This window comes from Myotis daubentonii, chromosome 1 (assembly GCF_963259705.1).
Source record: "Myotis daubentonii chromosome 1, mMyoDau2.1, whole genome shotgun sequence".
Classification (NCBI taxonomy): domain Eukaryota; kingdom Metazoa; phylum Chordata; class Mammalia; order Chiroptera; family Vespertilionidae; genus Myotis; species Myotis daubentonii.
The window spans coordinates 158,018,475-158,042,468 of NC_081840.1; the positions used below are offsets into that span (position 1 = coordinate 158,018,475).

Below are 23,994 nucleotides of genomic sequence, written 5' to 3' on the forward strand. Positions count from 1 at the left end.
ATGCCGTCAGGCCGTGTGCAGGCTCTGCAGTCGCTGTGGCAGTGGAGCCCAGCTACAGCCATTCCTGCCCAGAGCCCAGCACATGAGCCAAGCTGTAATGAAGCCTCCAGATCAGCCCATCTGCCAGCTGAGTAGCACTGGGCAAGCTCCATCCACATCATGTGGCCAGAAGACTCGCTCAGCGGAGCCCTGCCCAAACCCTGCCCCACAAATGGTGCAATGATAGTTCTGGCTTTAAAGCCACTGAGTTTGGGGAAGATTTCTATACAGCATAAAACTGGAATTCCTGCCTCGTCTCTTTAGACATTTTAGGGTTTGCAACACTACTGTAGGGTGGCTTGAGCTTGAGTGAGAGTTAGTCATTTTGCCACTTATTCTTAACTTTATGCTATTTTTGATCTCTACGTGTTTTATTTGTTTGGTTTTGTAGACTAGACTTCTGCATATTAGAAATACCCTTGAAATCCTACCGGAAGAAGTTACAGTATAAATTATAAAGACAAATATAAAGAATAAAATTCTCAAGTTCAATCCTCTTACTTTACCAATGTGACCAAAGGCCACACAGGTAGGAGGTGATAAACCTAGCTCAGGAACCTTGAGTCTCTGACTACCAATCCTGCCTCTTCTTCCATGAAGCGTTCACGGAGGAGACTGACTGTTCTAAGCTTTCCACAGAGATCACTGTTAGATGGCCAGTAAAATACAGACCTCCAGACGCACGCCAAGTATAACTCAGTCTTCGTTGCCAATTCAAAACCTACCTGTGAACCTCAGTAATTATCCATTAAATTTTCCACATTCAAGACATAGACATTAAGCTGAACTTGTTCTGCACTGTGGTCATACACTGACATTTTCCAAAAATTCTTGTCAACTTATCACTTAACTCTTTTACATAAAAGTATAGTACTATTGGGGAAAATCCTTTTAAGTTCATAGCTTAGATAAAAGTATATATTCTAGCTGCATAGCATTCCAACTAATTTAGCCTTCAGTTGATAGTCTTTGCCCATACTATTTTTAAAATAATTCAAAAACATCTTCATAACCAAATGGACACAGACACCATGGGGGTGAAGGCATGTGCTGGGGGTGGGAGTGGCCAGAGAGAGGTCAATGGGGGAAAAGGGAGACATATGTAATACTATATGTATTACTTTAAACAATAAAGAGTGTTTAAAAATCGTCTTCGCTTGGTACATCTGTGACTATTTTGATGTCATGTTGATTTGTTATTATTTATAAGATAATTATCAATTATAATTTCATTGAACTTTAAATGTGAAAATTAGAAACACCTGACAAAAGACTAAGTTTACCTATACTATGGCATCTTCTTTTGCCTTAAATTAAGATTATGAATACAGCAGAATTTTCCACAATATTACATCAAAAATAGGAGTCATATTTATGGATCCAAAAGACAGGCTGAGGGAAGTTTTAAGAAACTATTTTAGTTTTACTGCTTCTGCCCAGTTACTGTTTTCCCATAGAAGACACTGCTGTTACTTTTGAGTCATAGCCCTTGCCTTTCTGCTATAGCACTCCCAGTCTACAATCTATTGAAATTAGATTGATCCCCACTTTCCTCAAGCTACCCATCCCTTATTCTTATCCCCACTAGATTGTAAAAATGTAGAAAACAGGGACCAAGACTTACTCTTTTTTTTTTTTTCACTCACAGCTCTCAGATAGAGTAAAAATAAAAAACATTTATGGAATTTAATTGGATTTTCTAAATCTTGAACAATTAAAGAAAAATACATACTCCAAGAAAAGGAAATGCTAATAAAATAATATTTATTAAACACTACAATAGACTAAATTCTATGAATGATGGGGAAGAAATGTTACAGATGGTTCCTTCTCTCAAGGCACTACAATCACATTGGGAAGAAAGTGCAACATAGAAAGGTATAAGGATATGTATTTTTTAATTTATTGGCTATAAGTTTTTACAGTTTTCAGAAGAAAGGGAAATCAGTGAGGTATGTAGAAGTAAGAAAGGGTTTTAAAACAGACATAGAATTTATATGTGGTGAACGAAAGCAAAAAGAACATTCTAGAAACACAAAATTCATGGAAGTAGAAATGAATCACATTACACTTTGTTTCTGGAACAAAGAACAGAACAGTTTAATTAGAAAGAAGAGTACATTATGAGAAGAGTATTGGACAGGTATATCAAATCATAAGGAATGGACAACCCCAAAGGCTAAGTACAAAACTTGGAATGGCTGAGGTTCATGAAAGTGTGTCATAAAAAGAAAGCTATAAAACTATTGCTTCAATTTTTCCCAGTACACAGTTCTTAAAAATCCAACATGCTTTCCATTTTTATATTTAACTCATTTTGCTTGGAGATGTCAACTGGAAAATAGGGGGTAAAAATCAAGTCTTCCTGTGACATAATAATTTCTTCATTATTTTTCTACTAAAGCTAAACAGATGGAAAAGCAGTTTGAGGCAGGGAGTGTCTTAATTAGCTTCTCAAGGGAGCAAACATTTCTGTGTGACTCATGTGAGTCACTTAAAATCAAGCCACCCAGAGGATGTCCTGAATTACCCACGATGCCATCTGAAAATGTAACTGAGGAGTGTTTGTGAAGGTATTTGCCAGAAGTCAGGCCTCTTCCCAGAAGATTAACCTCTTGTTATTTTACTCTGGTCTCACAGTTCTTTAGTGATCATTAGGAGAATTAATTTTGGAGGTGGTAGAGAACCTTAGAAATCATCTAACTGGGCTCCCCCTCACTGTATCAAGGAGAAGTCTGAGGCTTGGCAGGTGCCTAAGAAAAACAACAGAGCCCATGTTATTACATGAAGCAGAAGACCTCCAGATGAGGCACCTCCCTAACAAGGTACCTGCATGTATCACCTTGGAGAAATAGTTTACCCTCCTGTAGACAGGAGGTAACGTCAGCCCTGGATTGCCTATCTGTGGTAATAATTCTACATAGCAATATTTCATGTTCAGAAGAGGAGAAAGACAAAATGCAATTATCATTTTTATGTTGGAGGAAAACCCACTCTATACAACTCATAAAAGGATAAAACATGGTGGTTAAAGTTGGGAGTAGGGAGCCAGACACATGTATAATGAACCCTCTTGTGAGGTAATGACACCCAGCACCATGCTACCTGCTGTATTAATTAACTATACTTTCTTTTTTTCTATATTCTTGATACTCTGGCATCTGGGGCCTTGATCCCAGGGCTAGCCAATTCCTAGAGATAACAAACAACTCCCCTGTGAGCACACCTTTGATATACAACCAATCAGTCCAGAGTCCATGCTCCCAAACACCTCATTTATCAAACTCTCACACACTCAGCCAATATTCGTCTGCCCTAAAACACCCCAGATAACTAAGGATCACCTCAATAGCCCAGAGCCTGCCAAAATTATTCAAACTATCCAATCTTAAGCTTACTCCCCAATTCCTTCCTGCAAAAAAACAATAAAGGCTTGCCCTAAATGGTTTGGCTCAGTGGATAGAGTGTCGACCTGTGGACTGAAGGGCCCCAGGTTCAATTCCGGTCAAGGGCATGTACCTTGGTTGCAGGCACATCCCCAGTGGAGGGTGTGCAGGAGGCAGCTGATCAATGTTTCTCTCTCATCGATGTTTCTAACTCTCTATCCCTCTCCCTTTCTCTCTGTAAAAAAAATCAATAAAATATATTTTTTTAAAAAAAACAAATCAATAAAGGCTCAGAGCCATGCTCTCCCTCTGCCCCTTCTGCCTCCTGACTGATCCTGGTTTCCCCGTGTGGCCCTGCATGGTGTTCTATGCTCCTGTTCCTACAAATCTGTGAATATAAACTTCCTTCATGATGATCATTTCTGGGTCTACCTTTCTCACCACAACTGCTTAAAACAAATTCAGTCTACAAATTTTAGAATACCCACTATGATGGAGATGCTAGACATGGCCCTTCCCATTGGTAGGTTAAATGATGACAATGAATTGTTTTAGGGAAACCAGGCCAGTATCTGTTAAGCACCATGGAGACTTAGGCACAAAGACACCCCTGCTTTTTAAACTATAAACTTTCTTTGTGTTTGTGAGGTCAAAGAGCTTCACAAAAAGGGTATCTAATTAATTCAGGATAAATCATGCAAATCCCTGTGGTCCATGAGCTGGCAGTGATAATGAGTACCAGGTGCTGCCACCCACATGTTATTCATTCATTAGAGTAGAGGACATTCAGATTAGTGTGGTATGGCTGAGTACAAAATATAAGGAGAGTCATAGGATACACAGGCTACAGAGTCAAGCAGGAGCCAGATCACACAGGGCTTCACCTGTTCTTAGAGTTGATCCTACAGGTGATGAGGAATCATTGAAGACATTTGTAAAAGAAAGTCTGACACATTTGTAATACCCTTTGTAATACTTTAAGCAATAAAAAAAAAAGAAAAGAAAAAAAGAAAGTCTGCTGGAAAGATCACTCTGGTACCAATTGAATGGGCAAATAAGGTTCATGTTAAAAAATTGTCATACACGGAAAAGAAAAACTTTAAAAATTCCTAGAGATTTCAAGTCCTAGCTGGTTTGGCTCAGTAGATTGAGCATCGGCCTGTGGACTAAAGGGTTCTGGGTTCAATTCCAATCCTGGTCAAGGGCACCTACCTCTGTTGCAGGCTTGATCCCTAGCCCTGGTCAGGGTGCATGCAGGAAGCAACCAACTGATGAGTCTCTCTCGCATTGATGTTTCTGTCAGTCTCTCCCTCTCTCTCCCACTCTCTCTAAAAATCAATGGGAAAAATATCCTTGGGTAAGGATTAACAGCAACAAGAAAAAAATTCCTAGATATTTCTAAAAAAATCAGGGCAATTACATAAAGTCTCAGTCATGGGGTTAAGAAAATTTTTATAACCAAGGATGAAAACTCAAAGGCTATAAGGAAAAGATAAACTTATTTGCTACTTAGAAACTTAAAATTTTCAAATGACCAATATGCCATAAACATAGTTAATAGACAAATGACAAATTTAGGAGAGAATTATTCCAACTTAGAAAACAGAGTATATATAACAAACAAAGATATCTGAAATACTGACCATGAGGGGATAAAAATATACAAGAGAAAAATGAGTAAAGGACCTGAAAATAATCCATTTACAGAAGAACTACTCTGAATGGACAAGAATGGACAGGAAAGACATCGTAAGTAGTTAGGAAAATGCAAGGTAAAAGGACAATAAAGAGACCAGCAAATAAAAAAAGGGTAATTCTATCTATTGTTGGTGGAAATGCGCATACTCATTGTTGCTGACAGAAATGAAGTTAATACAGATAGTATGAAGAGTAACAACATTCAAAAAGTAGTCTGAAACATCTATCATAATTTAAAATGTATATGCACTTTGATCCAGCAAGACTTCTACTGAAAATCTAGGCCATTACATTAAAATCAACCACATAACAGAATAAACAGAAAGTTTTTTGCAGCAGTATTTACAGAAGGGGAAAAAATCTGGAAACAAATGGAAAATTCATCAATAGAGTGCTTAATAAATTATGGAGTGCCAACAACAAGGAGTATGTCCCACCATCTAAAAGAATGGCAAGAGGTAGTCGGGGTGAGGTACTGTTGACTGAAAGTAATAATCAATAGAAAAATACATATAATTGAGAAGGCAGTTTGGTATATTAGTTAAGAGCATGGACTCAGAAACCAGACTGTTAGGACTCAAATTCTGGTTCTTCCCCGTTTTACTAATTGTGCAGTTTAGAGCAAGTTACCCAAACTCTCTTTTTCTCATCTGTAAAATGCCTCAAAAAATTGTGGCAAGAGTGTTTGAACTATGACACATGAAGCACTTGAAACAATGCCTGGCACATAGTAAGTACTCAGTACACATTAGCTGTCATTATAGGAACTCACTTGAAAGTAGTCATCAGAAATCTCATGGATGCAAATGAGTGTAAGGTCCTCCCATCTTCTTCTGTTCTCGTCTTTGTCATCTCCCCCATTACTAGTACACTTAAAATTTACTTGATTATTTTATCTCTGTCCCCCTTTAGAATTCAAGTTCTATGACAGACAGGGTCTTCGGTCTGTCTTGTTCACTGTTGTATACCCAATGCCTAGAACAGTGTGGGGCAAATAGGAAGCATTCAAAAATTATTTGTTGAGTAAATGCCTGAGTTCAAATCTGTTAGCTTCCAACATGCATTGAGAGCCTTGCCCAACTCATATCACATGAAACTTTACTCTACAAATGTGAATTCTTCATTTGATTTAGCTGTTTATCTCACAAGAAAGCCTTTATTTTTGTGTAAGAATGTCATAAAAAAGTAAAGGTGAATTTAGGTGTGTGTGTTTTTCAGGGAGGCCTTTAAAACATCATACTTTTTTTGTTCATCAGTTTATGTTGTTCATTATATTCCATAAATGAATGAGATCATGTGGTATTTATCATTCTGTGACAGATCCAGAGACAGAGAAACATCGATCAGACCATCAAACCTCAGAGGGAAGGTAGGGGAGGGTGGGGGTAAGGGGGAGAGATCAACCAAAGAACTTATATGCATGCATATAGGCCTAACCAAAGGACACAGACAACAGGGGGGTGAGGGCATGAGTTGGGGGGAATGTGGGGATAAGGACACATATGTAATAACTTAATCAATAAAGAATTTTTAAAAAAATAAAAACAAAACAAAAAAAAGTCATACCTTGTCCTTATAATTCTACTGAAATAATCAGGTGTCTTACCAGAAAGAAAACTCCACTTAAATAAAATCTTATAAAAGCTGCACTGTTTCATGTTAGAATCCTTCTACAAGAAACTTTATAAGCTTTGGAGAAGCTATAAGCAAAGTTAGTGCCTGGTTCAAAATACACAATTAGTGAGGGCACAGATGTAAGATGCACCATGAATATACATACCAGCCTTTGCAACAGCCGGAGTTGCCTCGGGACCCTGAGTCCAACCTATAAAGAGAAGAGTCATGAAATGTAATTGTGAGGTCATTCTTAAAGAAGTTAGTTACAGGAGGAGGTTAAAATCAATTGAACTTCACAAAAAGGGCTATCTATCCTGAAAAGACGTTTTGATCTTTAATCAGAAAGCTTCTAGGCCAGAACTCGAATTCATCCCTCCCAGGCCTGGTTGACTGCTGAACCCATGATGGCATATTACCTCATTTTCTGAGTCACCTTAATCCGTTAGAAGAGTATGGATGGAATGACAAGAGCAGAAAGTTCATCTGTATTGCTTCACTTAATTTGGGCTTGAAAATAAGCTCATTGTTATTGTATCCATTACAGTAAGTAAGTACATTCGGCTTTACTCAAATATTCAACTCAAAACTCTAGGAAACTCCGGAAGCAAAACTGAACTGGATTTGAATTTTCTTATTTTGTTTTTTCCTGATGATTTGCTATACTTTCCCACATGAAGAGGAGGAGCATGAGAAGATGATAAGATTCTCATTTTCAAAAATCATACTAATGAACAAGCCACTCTGGACTAATTTAAAAATCCTAGCTGGTTGTGGAACTTTACTCGTGGCAAATCACTGTTTAAATAACTGAAGTGTAAACTATTGTTGCTATGAGTATGAATCGTCCTTTCTGGAGGCAAGTTGCCAATGTAGATCAAAACTTGAAAAATATGCCTCAGTCTTATGTGTATCTTTTTTTAACAGCTTTATGAGGTATAATTTAAAGTACACAATTCAATGTTTTTAGTATATTTGTAGAGTTGGGCAATGATCAATTTAGAAGATTTTTGTCATCCCAAAAGAAACCCTGTACCCCTCAGCTGTCAACTCCCTGCCCCTGCATTTCTGCCTGGTCCTAGGCAACCACCAATCTACTTTGTCCCTATGGATGGGCCCTTCTGCACATTTCATATAAGTGGAATCATACACTATGCGGTCTGTTATGACTACCTTTTTTCATTTAGCATAATCTTTTCAAGATTGTTCCATGTTGTAGCATGTACTAGTGCTTCATTCTTCTCTGTGTCTGAATATATCCAGGCAATGAATATGCCACATTTTGTTTACCCACTTATCAGCTGATAGACTTTAGATTATTTCCACTTTGGGGCTATTATACGGTACTTGCATGAAAATTCACATGCAAATTTTGACGTTGGGTATATATTTTTATTGCCCTCAGATAGTTTACCTGGGAATGGAATTCTTGGGTAGTGTAGTAAATTTAACTTGTAAGAAATTGCCAAACTGTTTTCGCTGTAACATTTTACATTCCCACCATATGAATGTTCAAGAAAATTCTTTGGAACTTTTCAAACAATTGTTAAAATTGGAAATAGCCTAAACTACCCTTGGAAAGTGGTTTGGTTAAATATTTTGTGATACACAGATTAGTTAGAATACAGCTATTAAAAATAATGATGGGGATCTATATTTATTGACATCAATAAATATTCCTTTTACTGGACTTCAGTGCTGTTCAACAAATAATTCTCTAGCTCTCTGCCAGAGGTACTGCATTTCCTGGTCCCCTTGTGGCACGGTAGGGCCATGTGAGTGGTTCTGGCCAATAAGGTATGAATGTAAGCAACACTTGTCACTTCTGGGCCAAGTGTTCAACTCCAGATGTGTGATACTGCAGAAATGTCTTTTCTTTGTGGCACAGTAATTAGCAGCATTTGAGATGGCAGCTTCTGATCCAGTCCAAGTTCCTGAGTGAGCATAACGTGTATATCTCCTCCCCTGCCAACCCAAGTTGGACAAGTTGTATAAGTGAGAAATAAACATTTGAGACATTGAGATTTGGGTGTTGTTACCACAAGTATAGCCTAGCCAATCCTGATGGGTATATTAGGGATACATGTTTATGTGATTAAATCAAGTGACAAAACACAGTATCTAACATGACCTCATTGTTGTAAGTATAAGTGTTTGTATGTGTAGAATGTGAACCAAAATGCTAATGGTGTTACCTTTGGGTGGTTGAGTTCCTTTCCTTTAAACTTTTCTGTGTTACTTCAGTTTTTGACAAAGTAGCCATTATTACTTCCAATAAAAGAAATCACAGAAAGATATTTCCATTTGTAAACTAAAAGTTTAACAGAAACTGTTTTAATCCCCATCCTCTCCCTGATCCCCCACCCCCAAAAAATACTATTGTAAATTACCATTATAATTGGAATTCAAAGAAATAATATAGGACTTAGATTGACATCTTCCCTGACTCCAAATGAGAACCAAACACTTACTAGGAGGATACTGATTTCCATTTCTGAGATGAGGTGGGCTATGTCAGACTGTTTAAGGCAAGCCACAATGAGCATCCTGGGCAAGGTCTTTTTTAGTTCTGCAGATTCATCTCTGGCCTTCCCATCCTAAAATTGTGGAATTGTCAGGGGACCACTTAACAGAACTATGATCCGAAGGAAAGCCTGGCCTCTCTCAGGTATTATGTTCTCTGATTGATCTAAAGTATTTTCTTTGAAGTTCCCTCCTTTGTAAAATAAGTTTTGTAAGAAAATAAACAAGCTTTAAGGAGAACAAGAGAAGTTGGTTTTTCATTTTTGAGATGACTATCTGACGTCTCAGGGGGTCATTATGGCTTCACTTCAGTCCAAGTTTAAACTCAGATTCAACCAGAATCAAAGCTTCCCGGCATACGCAGTTTCCTGGTGCCAGCCAGGACTGAAGTGGAAATAACACCAACGTAGTCAACATTGTTTTCAGTTAAGCATTCCTGATCCCTTTTATTGCATTAGAAGAATCTTGGAGTGGGGCTTAAGGACAGATAAGTGACTCCAGCTTAATGTCAAGGACTGCTATGCATAGTAATCCTAGAGCTTCCACCAACCTGCCTGAGACCCCAAATCATAGACTTAAGAGTTGGCCCAAATAACATTTTTTGGTCTTCCTAAGCTGAACTTATCTGTCCAGCATTAGAATAGAAGATGTCCAGGCCACAACGTTTATTAAGAAATATAAGCTGTTCCCAGCCAGTATGGTTCAGTTGGTTTTGCATTGTCCAAGAGGTTGCCCATTCGATTCCTAGTCAGGCCACATGCTTGGGTTGCAGGCTTGATCCCCAGTAGGGGGTGTGCAGGAGGCAGCCGATCGAGCATGGATATTTCTATCATTCTTTCCCTCTCCCTTCCTCTCTTTAAGAAAAAAAAAAGGAAATGAAAAAAGAATGTACTATGTTCTTGAGTGACCATGAGAGACTTTGTGATGAAGGTGTGGCTACAACTAGCTGTGTAGGATGTCTGTTGATGTGGGATAAAAGGGAAGGAAGAATTTAAGAGAATCAGGTTCAATACAGAAACTATGTGAAAATGGTCAGTTTCAAAGATCTGCCACTGCCTCTTAAACTCATAGGAACCAAGTAGCATTCACTACCAGGAGGTAGAAGGGGGGTTGAAGATTTCCTTTACACAAGGAATGTAAATATAGAGTTTACAATCTCCCCCATCTAGCCCATCATTAGTTAGGCCAACCATAGGTCAAAAATAGCAGGCACTGCTTAAATGTTTATAAGTTGGTTAACCGAGATTTATTTTTTTCCCAGGATCCATCACAGTGTTGGATCACGAATGGAGGAGAAGAGAAATATCCTGAAAAGTCCATACATGGGAAAGAGCAGAGGAAGAGAGGGGAGCAGTGAAGCCTAATTCTACCCATGGTGAAAGAGACTCTGAAAACACAGCATGTACATTGCCTTTCGGTGTGGATGCTCTAAAGACCCAGATTGACGGAGACATCAAGGCAGGATTCTCGCCCTCTACCTTCATGTCACTGGGTCTGTGACACTAGGTCCCATACAGAACCAAGAGACGCTGTACTTGGCTCAGCCACACACCATCAAGTGACTGGTCATGCGTTCCTAGAAGATTCTGTACTAACAATTCATCTACCAGTTGGCCCCAACTTCTGAGGGCATTCAAAAGTCCTGAAACCAAGACCCAGGAACCCAGGAGTTGGTTGCCTCAGAGATGTGTTACAGGATCTGTCACAAAACCAAAGGCTTCAGGTTGGAAAGGCACTGGAGGTGCCATCTACCATCTGGGCTGAGGACAGTTAGCCTGAAAGACCCCCAGGTGGGTAATTCTGTATCACTTACACAAAAGTTTTCTTCCTTTGGAGTAATGTTGCAGCAAGTTGTTTAGCTATCAAGCATTTGCAATTTGGGCGGCCTAAAATCTCAGTAATGGAAAAACAAACTTAATTTGGGGGCTAAAATTTCAACAATTTCCAGGCAACTTAAAAAAAAAAATCAATTAACCTTAGGCAAGTTGCTGGGTTTTGGGGGGTTTTTTGACTGTGAAAAATAAGGGACATGGACCTAGCTTGTAGGAAAATGAGAAGGTTCAGGACCCCCTGTCCTTCCTCAGAGAGCTCAAGTCTCCATCCCTTGGTCCCATCTTTTTAAATAGACTCTGCTGTTCCTTAGATACAAAAGTTTTCTGGACGCGGCTTGCGTGGCTCAGTGGTTGAGCGTCAACCTATGAACCAGGAGGTCATGGTTCAATTCCTGGTCAGGGCACATGCCCGAGTTGTAGGCTCAATCCCAGGAGGCAGCCAATAAATGATTATCTCTCATCATTGATGTTTCCATCTCTCTCTCCCTCTCCCTTCCTCTCAGAATAAAAAGAAAAAGAAAAAGAAAAAAAGGAGCAGTTGGGAGCTTCAGTCACCCACCAGCCTGAAAACAGCCCTCAGCCCCGCACCCAGACTGGCCAGGCACCCCAGTGGGGACCCCCACCCTGAAGGGTGTGTGACCAGCTGCAAACAGCCATCATCCCCTCATCCAGGCTGGCCAGGCACCCAGTAGGGACCCCCACCCTGATCCAGGACACCCTTCAGGGCAAACCAGCCGGCCCCCACCCATGCACCAGGCCTCTATCCTATATAGTAAAAGGGTAATATGCCTCACAGCACCGGGATCAGCTGAGCCGCAAGGCCTCCCGGCACCGGGATCAGCGTGACAGGGGGAAGGCCCCAAACCCCCTGATCTCCCTGCGGCTCTGTGTGTGACAGGGGGCGGGGCCACAACCTCCCTATCCGCCCTGCTCTGTTTGTGACAGGGGAAGGTGCCCCAACCTCCTGATCAGCCCTGCTCTGTGCCTGATAGGGGGGAGCTCCCCAACCCCCTGATCGCCCTGCGGCTCTGTGTGTGACAGGGGGCAGGGCCACAACCTCCCTATCGGCCCTGCACTGTTCTTGACAGGGGAAGGCGCCCCAACCCCCTGATCATCCCTGCTCTGTGCCTGATAGGGGGGAGCTCCCCAACCCCCTGATCACCCTGCGGCTCTGTGTGTGACAGCGTGCGGTGCCCCACCCTCCTGATCAGCCCTGCTCTGTGTGTGACAGGGTGTGGCACCCCAACCCCCCCACATGGGCCCTGCTCTGTGTGTGACGGGGTAGAGCCATAACCTCCCCATTGGCCCTGCCCTGAGTGTGACAGTGGCGGCGCCCCAACCCCCTGATCAGCCTCGCTGTGTGGGTGATAGAGGGCGGCACCCAACGCCCTGATCCTCCCTGCTCTGTGTGTGACAGGGGGGAGCTCCCCAACCCCCTGATTGACCCTGCTCTGTGCGTGACAGGGTACAGAGCCCCAACCCCCCTGATGGGCCCTGCTCTGTGCATGACAGGGGGCAGCGCCCCAACCCCCTGATTGGCCCTGCTCTGTGCGTGACGGGGGTGGCGCTGCAACCTCCCCATCGACCCTGCCTTGAGTGTGACAGGGGGCGGTGCCCCAACCCCCCAATCGGCCCTACCCTGAGCGTGACTGAGGGTGGCATCACAACCTCCCAATCCGCCCTGCTTTGTGCATGACAGGGGCAGCGCCCCAACTCCCCAATCGGCCCTGCTCTGAGCCCAACCAGGGGCTGCACCTAGGGATTGGGCCTGCCCTCTGCCACCCGGGAGCAGGCCTAAGCCAACAGGGCGTTATCTCACGAGGGGTCCCAGACTGCGAGAGGGCACAGGCCAGGCTGAGGAACCCCCTCCTCCCCCCCGAGTGCACAAATTTTTGTGCACCGGGCCTCTAGTGTATATATATATATATATATTTTTTTTTTTTAAGGTTTGCTGGGTCCTCTCACTGTAAGCAAGACTGTTTAGTGGTTTTAGTGGTTGAGATCTAAGCTCTGGGAAGAGGGCTAGTCAGGAACAAAAAGTCACTACAAGTCATCACCTGATTCTCAGGACCCCCTTCCCCCCCCCCCCCCCCACCATACACACACACACATTTCCACCCTCCTCGGAGAAACAAGATATGCTGGTTTGGTAGTGAGCAGATCTCTGGAATCTCTCCCACAATATCCTCCTTCCCCATTCAACTCTACACCTTATTACAACAATCCCACCCATGCACATAAAGAAGACATTACTGAGTGGTCTGGAGTTCACACAATCGTCTACTGACTTAATTTTCAAAGATTTTTTAAAAACAAAAAGAAAAAATAAACAGTTGTCTGGTTTTCTGTGTTTTCCAAAATGCAAAGAGGTTTGGTCCTGAGTGAGAGATTATGAAAAATTAAAACTCCAGAAATTCTTAATTCAGGGAATTAGAAATGTTTCGCCCCAATCAATATGGTCCCACAAGCATATAATAAACACTGTCTATTTGCCAACAACTGACTACAAATAAAAACTGCATTGAAACAAGTGGCTTGCTCTTCGGGGGAGTCACTGAGAGCTGCCTTTGGTATCAGCACACCTATGTTCTGCTCCCGGCTGTGCACACAGGAACTTGGGATGTCACTCCTCTCGCTGGATTTCCATGCTTCCCCTGGTTAAGTAGCACACTGACACTCTCCTTGGGGGCGACAGGGGCCTTAACCAGGCTGTAGATAAATACTAAAAACAGTGACTATGACTAAAGGCAAGTGCTTTGCCTGAATTCATTCATTTAATCCTCACAACAATCATAAGAGCAGAAGTAAGTTTACTATTTATATTTAATATTTTATTTAGAAGCTAATAAAATGTAATAAGTTTCAGGACCCCTCACTGGAACAGTCCCTCATCAGTAGGTGATACTTGTGGTGTTTGTCAGCTTGTCAGCTGTATCATTTGCTATCATTTGCTTATCATCCTAAATAAATGTTCACTTTAGCACCTAATTTGTAGTCATACATTGATATTCTTTAAGAGGGCCCTGCAAATTGTGTAAACTTTACTCCTCTCTCAAAACCTATATCTACTCCTATCTATAGGTAAAAAACTATTAACAACTCTGGCTTGCAGATGTTGAAACTGAGACTCAGAGAGGTTAAGTTTCTTGCCCAAGAACACACAGCCAGTTAGTGGTGGAATACAGATTTGAACACAGGCAGTCTGGCTCCACTTGGAATGCTGTTTAATCATATATTTAATTGCTTTTTATTATTTTTACATAGAGCTCCTAGCAAACTTTTTGGGACAGTATAGACCTTTAATAATTAATGCTTATTATTTTATAAATTAAAAACTGCTTTTGTAACAGCCAGTTGGCCTGGAGGTCAAATCACCCCCAGTATTGCCGACAACAATCAAGGCTTAACTACAACAAGACTGCACACAAAGACCACAAGGGGGTGCACCAAGAAAGCATAAAAAATGCGGAGACAAAGAAACATGACAGAAATGGAGGATATAGAGCTAAAAACCACAATTTTAAGGTCTTTCAATAATTTTCTAGAAACTGCCGATAAATGTAGTGAGATCCTCAACAAAGCTAATGAAACCCTCGATGTTGTGATAACCAACTAGAAATTAAGCATACACTGACTGAAATAAAGAATATTATACAGACACCCAACAGCAGACCAGAGGAGCGCAAGAATCAAGTCAAAGATTCGAAATGCGAAGAAGCAAAAAACACCCAACTGGAAAAGCAAAATGAAAATAGAATACGAAAATAGTGTAAGGAGCCTCTGGGACAGCTTCAAGCGTACCAACATCAGAATTATAGGGGTGCCAGAAGATGAGAGAGAGCAAGATATTGAAAACCTATTTGAAGAAATAATGACAGAAAACTTCCCCCACCTGGTGAAAGAAATAGACTTACAGGTCCAGGAAGCACAGAGAACCCCAATCAAAAGGAATCCAAAGAGGACCACACCAAGACACATCATAATTAAAATGCCAAGAGCAAAAGCAAAGAGAGAATCTTAAAAGCAGCAAGAGAAAGAAACTCAGTTACCTACAAGGGAATAACCATACGACTGTCAGCTGATTTCTCAACAGAAACTTTGCAGGCCAAAAGGGAATGGCAAGAAATATTCAAAGTGATGAATACCAAGAACCTACAACCAAGATTACTTCATCCAGCAAAGCTATCATTCAGAACTGAAGGTCAGATAAAGAGCTTCACAGATAAAGAAAAGCTAAAGGAGTTCACCACCACCAAACCAGTATTATATGAAATGCTGAAAGGTATCCTTTAAGAAGAGGAGGAAGAAGAAAAAGGTAAAGATACAAATTATGAACAACAAACATGCATCTATCAACAAGTGAATCTAAGAATCAAGTGAACAAATAATCTGGTGATCATAATAGAATCAGGGACATAGAAAGGGAATGGACTGACTATTCTTGGGGGGGGGAAAGGGGTGTGGGAGATGCGGGAAGAGACTGGACAAAAATCGTGCACCTATGGATGAGGACAGTGGGTGGGGAGTGAGGGCGGAGGGTGGGGCGGGAACTGGGAGGAGGGGAGTTATGGGGGGAAAAAAGAGGAACAAATGTAATAATCTGAACAATAAAGATTTAATTAAATAAATAAATAAATCACAGGACAAACTCTAGACAAAGTTGGCATATTCCTACCTGAACCCGTTTTTGCACATGGTCAGTTATATGTTGCTTTCTCTCAAGTTTGAAGAACATGTGATGTTACAGATAAAGAAGAAAAAAAACTGCTTTTGTAAAACAGGAATGTAGCGTTATCCTTATTTAAAGAAACGATATCAATTTGAAACTTACAAAACAGGTAAATTTGTAGCAGGCTGATTTTAGACAAGAGACTTCTATTTTAATATTAATTTCTGAAGGAGTCTGAAAGCAGCATTATTCTAAGTGTGGTCCACAGATCACCAGCATCAGGATCATCTGGGCCCCACACAAACCTGAGGGATCTAAACTGATGGGAGTAGAGGTCTCAGAAATGTGAATAGAGTGTCTTTTTGCACACCAAAGTTTGAAAAACACTGCTCACAGTAGTTCTACTATGGGTAATATTCTTCACAGATGAGGTGGAGGGAAAGTGAGAAAGGAATCTGAATCCAAAGTGTTACTAGTAATACCTCCAAGTAAAAGTAAATGACAAATAAGAGAACTTCTTGGAGTGGGGTTTAAGGACAGATAAGTGACTCCCGCTTAATGTAAAGCACTGCTACGTTAGCCTGCTTATAGGATGTGGCTGGCCTGGCTCATTGGTTGAGCGTCACCAATTTGTAGCAGGCTGATTTTAGACAAGAGACTTCTTTTCTAATACTAATTTCTGAAAGAGTCTGAAAGCAGCATTATTCTAAGTGTGGTCCACAGATCACCAGCATTCAGTTATATAAGACAAATTAAATTTATATATAATTTTGAAGGCCATAATTCTGAGAATAGAGCACACACTACATTTTTAGGTACTGTTCTCAGTTTTAAGTATACTATTAGTTCTATCAACTTTCAAAATCCTTTTTATTAACTCATTTCATCATCCACATTCTAGAGATGGGGAAATCAAAGCTCAGATGTTACCACTAAGAAAGTCTGATTCCTGAGCCTGTGCTCTTAAGTCCCATATAACAATAAATAAATAACAAATAAATATTTTAGAAGAGTAGTGATAGAGAGGTAAAACTGCTAATTTTCACAGGACCCTATATCTTGGTGTGTGTTTTCTGAGTCATTATCAAGATGAATGAATAGGACCATGGCTTGAAGACAGCATGAAATCACCAAAACGGGCCAAACCCATGTTATTTTACGAGGGAGAGTTTAGAGTGGTGAAAGCCTACTTGGTCTTGCAGATGTTAGAGCTTTAATCCCTCCTCCTAGTTCATAAACAGAAGCTTTGTTTCAGTTCTTCCCACACTCTCCTTCCTCCATCCTCCCAGAAAACATTTTAAGATCTTTACCCCAAATTCCTTTCCTTGGCACTTCAGCTGCCCAAGCCTACCAGCCAGCGCCAACATTAAGTTCTGACATTGTTCCAAGCACTTTAAGTCTGTCAGCTATTCAATCCTTACCACCCTATTCTTCCCTACATTTTACAGAATTGGAAATTGAGGCCCCAAGTAAGGTGCCTACTGTCCCAGAGCTGGTAAGTGACAGACTCAGGAATCAAATCCAAGCAGCCTGAAACCAAGCCCACTCCCTTAACCACTTACTAAAACATTACCATTCATTAATTGCCCACTGTATACCTTTACACAGATCAGCAGCTGGATACTTTGGCGTATTCTCAAAAGGAGATCTACCCCCTGCTGTGGTCAACAGGAAAGAAAGGGGCAGAGGGGTTCAACCACTTGTCCAGGCCACACAACTATAAATGGCCAAGACCAGCCTTTCTCTCTGGAACCCAGCCTGCACTTTCCCCACTCCATGCCCAGCGTCCAGGAAATTTTATGGGTTATTTCGCCTGACAACCCTACAAGAGAATGACCATTGCTCCCACTTTTCAGGAAGCACATCCATGAGGCAGAGTCCACGTGAATGTAATCATCTGCTGTTTAGTCAGGTTCCATCTGGATCTGCTCAGCAAACCAAGGTGCTAGAAAAGGGGGAGGAGGAATATGCCTACCTGTCTCTTTCTCCCATCATGGGAAAACATGCTCCACACGAAACAACTTAAAACTTTAAGTGATATATGTGTAAACAGCACCAGGAGGTGTAGATCTGCACTGTCTGCTTGAGACAGAGCCATTTCTCCTTAGAAGATCTTTACCCTGATACTCATGTGAACTTGTTTTATATTTTTTCAAAAAAGCTTTCCTGGTCATCAGTCACTATATTGAGGTTTCATGCTTGCAAGTTGTATCCACCTGTGAGGTTAGGCCATTTAAACGCGAACCCTGGCAGATGCACAGAATATTAACCAGGAGACCTGAGGCCCTTCGGTTCCTGGTCCCTGGCCACCTGCTGGGATGTCGTGTTCTCCCGGTTTTCACATTGGAAAGCCGGGTCTTCCGGGAGTTTGAACTTTCCCTAGATTGGGCTTTCTCTCCCAACAGCTATGAGCAACCGTAACAGCACACTACCCCACAGAGCCTCTTAAAGCAGATCCTTGTCATCCATTAACTTAGGATTCTGGCTCAGAAATGGCAACAAAAAACTAGTAGAAATCTGCGCAGATAACAGGAGCCAAGAAGATTTGGTTCTGCAGGACCCTGAAGTCCCAGGCACAGTTCTGCAGGAAACTTCGCCGTCCAGGCTCTTGCACAAGTCACCCTTAGATGGGGAAGCTCCCCCGCAGAAGGTTGGGGAGCGGAGAAGAAAAGAGGGGATAATGTGCCAGGATATGGGGTGGTCCCTCCCTTCGTGGCGTCCAGGACTGGACCAAGGAGCCTGTCCAGCGGCCACGCGCCCAAAGGAGGCAGTGGGAAGGGACAACAGCCAGCGTCCGGGGCCCTCCCTGGGTCCCCCAGATTTCCACTTACTTGCTCCGAAGTGTCACCCCAGCTCCGCGCCTCTCCCAGCGACCCCGCACAGAGCGGCAGCCCCCAGCACAGCGCCAGCAGCAGGAGCATGGCGGCACTCGCCGGTGGGACTTGCGCGGGGACCACGGGGAGCCGGCAGCGGACGCGCTCAGGGGACCGCGCCGGGACTCCTGCAGCGGAGGCGCCCGGCCCTGCCTCCCTGCGCCCCGGCCAACCCTCAGCCCCGCCGCCCGCGCGCCACGCCCCCGGCCCGCCCAGCGCCTCCCGGGGTCCCTCCTGGCGGCGTCCCCTCTGCTCCAGGGAGGAGACCCTGCCGACCCGCCAGCAGCGCGCAACTTGCCCCAAGGGTTCCCTCCCCGTCCGCCTTCGGCCCGGCCCCCTAACTCTTGGACCCCGGGAGCTCACCCCGACTCCTTCGCTTGACTTCTTCGCAGCCTTCTCCTTCCAGCGCCTGTGACCCCCATCCCCCCAACTCTTCGTTTCCTGCAAAGTGTGAAATGCTTCTTCATGGACTCGCTTCATTTCTGCAGGAAGAAACTGGACGGGCCAGACTGACCACCGTAGCCCACCTCCCACATCGGCTATAGATATCGCTGCTCTCACCCCCACCCCCCACCCCCCAACCCCCACCCCCGCTCCCACACCTGCCCACCTGTTACAATTTCCACCCGCCCCACACCCGCTGGACTAAAGACAACAGCAGTCCTTCCCTCTGCCTGGAGAACAGTACATTCCTCTTGGCCTCAGGCACTGATGCTTAGAAGCCAAATTAAGAGATGCTAATTAGTAGCCTAATGCAAAAAGTACTAGCAGTGTTGTCCCCATGTATGCAGTTCTGCCATAAGGGGACAGGAAAGAGGAAGCTAGAAGTGGCACCATGTAGTATTTCTAATTTTTTTGGTCATTAGTCATGGAAATGAATGTCATTGTTATCTTAGTTACAAACTATTGGTGCTCTGTCCATCCTGTCATAGGAATAATTATTATCTACCAACCATCTACACATGGCCTTGTAGAGACTGGGCACCATCTTTTTATCTGGTAGACACCGTGTAGCTGAAGCTGCTTGTTTAGTTCATCTTCCAAAACACAATTACTCAGTAGACATGTTTATGTGCAGTGACAATTGCATCTACATCGATGAGCTGAATGACAGTGAGAGGTCGATGACAATCTCAAAGGCAAACAACAGAGCAATGGCTAACTCAAATAATGGAGCATCCATTGTGTGGAATATTATGCAGCCATTAAATAATAATCATGAAAAAAATAATAATAATCGTGAGGTCTATGGAAACGTGAAAAATGTTTGTAATATAAAATAAAGGACAGGGGGTGAGGGCATGAGTGGGGGAGATGGGGGGTAATGTGGGGATAAGGGCACATATGTAATAACTTAATCAATAGAAAAATAAAATAAATAAAATGAAGGATAAAATCAAATTATATAATAGTATCAACAGATGGTTGTAATTAGGCAAAAATACATATGCATGGACATACAAACTAGGGGAAAACTAGAAAAATGAAAATAGTGGGTGTGCTAGTTTGTGGTGATACCTCTTGTTAAAATATTGTATTTACTCTTGTTGTAATGCTTTCTGTTCAACAGAGACATTAGGAGAGGGAAAAACAAATATGTTGCTACTGTTAAATAAGTGAAAGGAAAATCCCTGTAATTAGCAGTTAATCATTTAAAGCTTAACCACAGACTAATTTAAAAAACATGCAGCCAACAAGAAGTGACAGTAGCTGTTCCCACAAGATTTCTACAACAAAACCACAGATAAAGGAGAGCTTTGAACTAAGTCAAAGGATTTTTATTTTTAGAATCTGACCATGAGTTTTGAATGTGTCTCATGCCCCAGGCAGACTGAGGATAGACCCAAATCTTCTGAACTCAGTTTGCCTATTCCCTCCCTTCTCAAAAGAAAAATACCTACTTGTGAACCAAAAGTTGAATTTGGGGAAAGCCAGGTTATTTGAAAGGGAACAACAGCTGTCTTACGTTAGTCCTCCAACACAACTGGGAGCACATCTTTGTCCGCCCTTCCTACCACCCCTCTCCCACTCATCTCTATTTTTGGCCTTATATCTGCTCCATGTCCAATTTGTCCCAGCTGGTTTCTGCAGAGGTCCAACACTAAGAAAAGTGAGTTTTATTTTCATCATCTTGCAGGACTCTCCAATTCTACTCTAGGCTATGGTGTTCCTGCCTTGTTAATGTTTGTTTTAAGGCCAGTTTCTCCCATTGGAACAGAAGTCCCCTGAGGACAAGGAATTCCCACAACTTGTAGCACTGCGCTAAATATAAGGTTATCACTCAATGAAAATTTGATGAACAGCATTAAGCCTTAGAGTGGGAGGATGGAGAAGAGACTGTTCTGTGACTGCTGTATCCCGCATGTTGGACCATGGCCAGAATGGAGGATGCTTTGTGCAAGCCCCCCTTAGAGGCCGTCGGATTGTACTTGGTATTCCTTCTGACATAAACCAATACCACTCCCCTGTTTCCTGCCATATGCTGCTTCTTGGAACAGGTTGTTGACCTGGTCAAGCATTAAAGCAATTTCCTGTACCTGGGAGCATTCATGTATTAGTACTTGTGACTATTCCTTTTGCCCTATATCATTCTTTGGCACCTGCCAAGTGGCACAGGGATTCATTTTATCTTGCAGCTGCCTCATATGTAAGTTCTCTTTAATAAACTTCATTAATTACCAGGTTGGAGTGGCCAGCCTCTTTTTTGGGTCTTTCCCTGCCCTCTGCTTAGGGAGGTGATTTTCAATCTTGGGCTTTTCCCTGAGTCTGCATGTATGAACAAGGGGGCCTGGGCTCACTGTGCTGGGGAAGAGGAGGACCGGGCTATTGTATGAACTGGACCACTATCTAGCTACATAATTTGAGAGGATTTCTGAGCTTTCTAGGACTTGCAAATTGTAATAGCCTAGTCTTCTATGTGACATCTGAGCATCTGTATGACCAAACAGAAATGATCTTTAGAAACTGGGTAGATGTAATAAAAATAAGACCCAGTAAGAATTTTCCAAGACTGTTGGCTAACTTGGGCAATAATTTATATGGCCTTGTAAATAAGGATGAAAAAGTTAACTGTCCCTGGGGAAAGGGGGTTGAGGTGTCTCCACGCACACTGGTCCTTTGATGCCATGTTTTTCTCATTTCACCTCCAGGGGGAGCTGATTTTCCAATTTGAAACTTCTGGACTATAACTTAAAGATGGAAAAGAACCTGAAGGACATCTCACCCAATCCTAATTTTTCCAACAAAATACCTCAAGGGGCTTGCCCAGGACCACACATCAGCCGGAGACAAATCACCAGCAAGGGCCCAGGGTTCATTGGCAGAATCTAAGCCCAGGGCTCAGCAGCAAGTGCAAGAATGAAGAGGAACTGCTCTGCCTGGGTCAGAGAGGCCATCTGTGCCAGCTCTTTTCAGGAAACATCTCCTCAAGTAACTGAAGGATGAGCCAACGATCCCAAAATTTTAGAACCAGACTCACTAGAGTTACCAGCTGTATCCTGGTCTCCCACTTGAGACTGCCAACTGATGGGCCCGAAGCCATGGCTACTCTAGCCAAGGCAGAGAATGATGAGGAAAAAGCAGCTGTTCAGCTGTTTTCTTTTTCTCCCCCTTAAATTTAAACATGACACCCCCTGGTTTCTATATCCAGATGCTCTGAAATTGAAGCCCTCCCCAAGTCCTCTGGGCCCCCTTCAGTCCCACCCTCACCCCCACTCTACCTCCTTTCTGAGTGTCTGTCAGGTCACTGTTCTATTTTGGGCCAGCTCTTTTTCGCCTTCTTGGGTCTCATCTTTTTATCTAGTTATATGACCTTGTGCTTCTCTTGAACTCCTGACAACTTTACATAATTGCTCTAGTTTCTTACAACCATAGTGGGGAGGGGGGGGTTCTTCCTTCTAAATCAAAGATATTAGGGAGCAAAGGGAATGCATTTGGCTTTGACTCTATGATTTCTCAGGAGCCCACAATATCTTGGGAATCTAGTTATACCCACTTTTAATCTACTTTATCGACCATTGAGTTTTATCCAGAGACTAGAGGCCCGGTGTACAAATTCGTACACAGATGGGATCCCTCGACCTGGCTGGCAATCAGGGCCAATTGGGGGGTCGGGGGGGGGGGTGGCCTGGGGGAAGGGACCACAGGAGGTTGGCAGGCACAGGAGGTTGGCCAGCTGCGAGAGGTTGGCTATGGGAGCACACCGACCACCAGGGGACAGCTCCTGCATTGAGCATCTGCCCCTGGTTGTCAGTGTGTGTCAAAGCAACCTGATGACCAGTCGTTTGGTCATTTGGTCATTTGGTCTTTTGGTCATTCAGTCACTTAGGCTTTTAAATATATAGACAAGATCTGTGGAAGAGGAAATCCTATATAATAAAAGGCCAATATGCAAATTGACGGGATGGCAGAACAACCAGTCACTATGACGTGCACTGACCACCAGGAGCAGATGCTCAATGCAGGAGTTGCCCCCTGGTGGTCAGTGCGCTCCCACAGGGGGAGCACCACTCAGCCAGAAGCTGGGCTCACAGCTGGCGAGTGCAGCGGTGGTGGCAGGAGCCTCTCCTGCCTCTGCGGCAGCGCTAAGGATGTCCTACTGACAGCTTAGGCCTGCTCCCCTAAGGAGAGTGGGACTAAGCCATCAGTCAGACATCCCCCAAGGGCTCCTGGACTGCGAGAAGGCTCAGGCCAGACTGAGGGACCCCCCTCCCATGTTCATGAATGTCATGCATCGGGCCTCTAGTAGAGAATAAAGTTTTCTAAAATCTTCTGACTGGTGATCTGCTGAGTTTATCAGCTCTTCACAAATGGTAGTGCATCATATTTTACTTTAATTATCTGCTGACAGATTTGAAACCCAAATAGATTTTGATTTCCTTATGGGCAAGGATTATCTCAATTTTTATATCTCATTTTTATATCTCCAGTCTCTGGCACATGACCTGGAATATAGTTGGCATGCAGTATGTTTGATGGATGAATAATAGAATGTGTGTCTGCCATTATTCTGTCCCATAATTGTATATGATCTAACTCAAGTTGTAGACATGGTCTATGACCTAGAAGAATTAACTATTTATATCTGAAGGTGGAACTAACAAACTTGTGAGAGAAGAGGGTGAGATTATAATTGTGGACTAAAATAGTTAGGGAAATCTTTCTGAAGGAAGCGGACATTATTCTTTGCATGAATCAGATTTTGAAAGCTTGATGGAGAAGAAAGAACATTAAGGAGACAAGGGAAGGACAGGGCACAATATCAGAAAAGGCTTTGACATTGGCAAAATGACAACACAAAATACTGGGGAAAGGTTCAAATTTGGGGAGTTACCTGTAGAATTATCTTGAGCTAAAAGGTG

At 42.8% G+C, this 23,994-nt stretch overlaps 1 protein-coding gene across 1 annotated transcript in view; it reads right to left on the bottom strand.

Moving 5' to 3' along the window:
• The window catches only part of ITIH5 (inter-alpha-trypsin inhibitor heavy chain 5), an 87,120-nt gene extending 68,323 nt beyond the window's left edge, over positions 1 to 18,797 (bottom strand). Inside the window, exons 1-2 of the mRNA XM_059663762.1 lie at positions 18,593 to 18,797; positions 6,904 to 6,948 (exon numbers count right to left, since the gene is read on the bottom strand). Coding sequence (XP_059519745.1) covers positions 6,904 to 6,948; positions 18,593 to 18,682 — 135 coding nt within the window. The 5' untranslated portion in view covers positions 18,683 to 18,797. The remainder of the gene's footprint in view (positions 1 to 6,903; positions 6,949 to 18,592) is intronic.
• Positions 18,798 to 23,994: the final 5,197 nt, after the last annotated feature.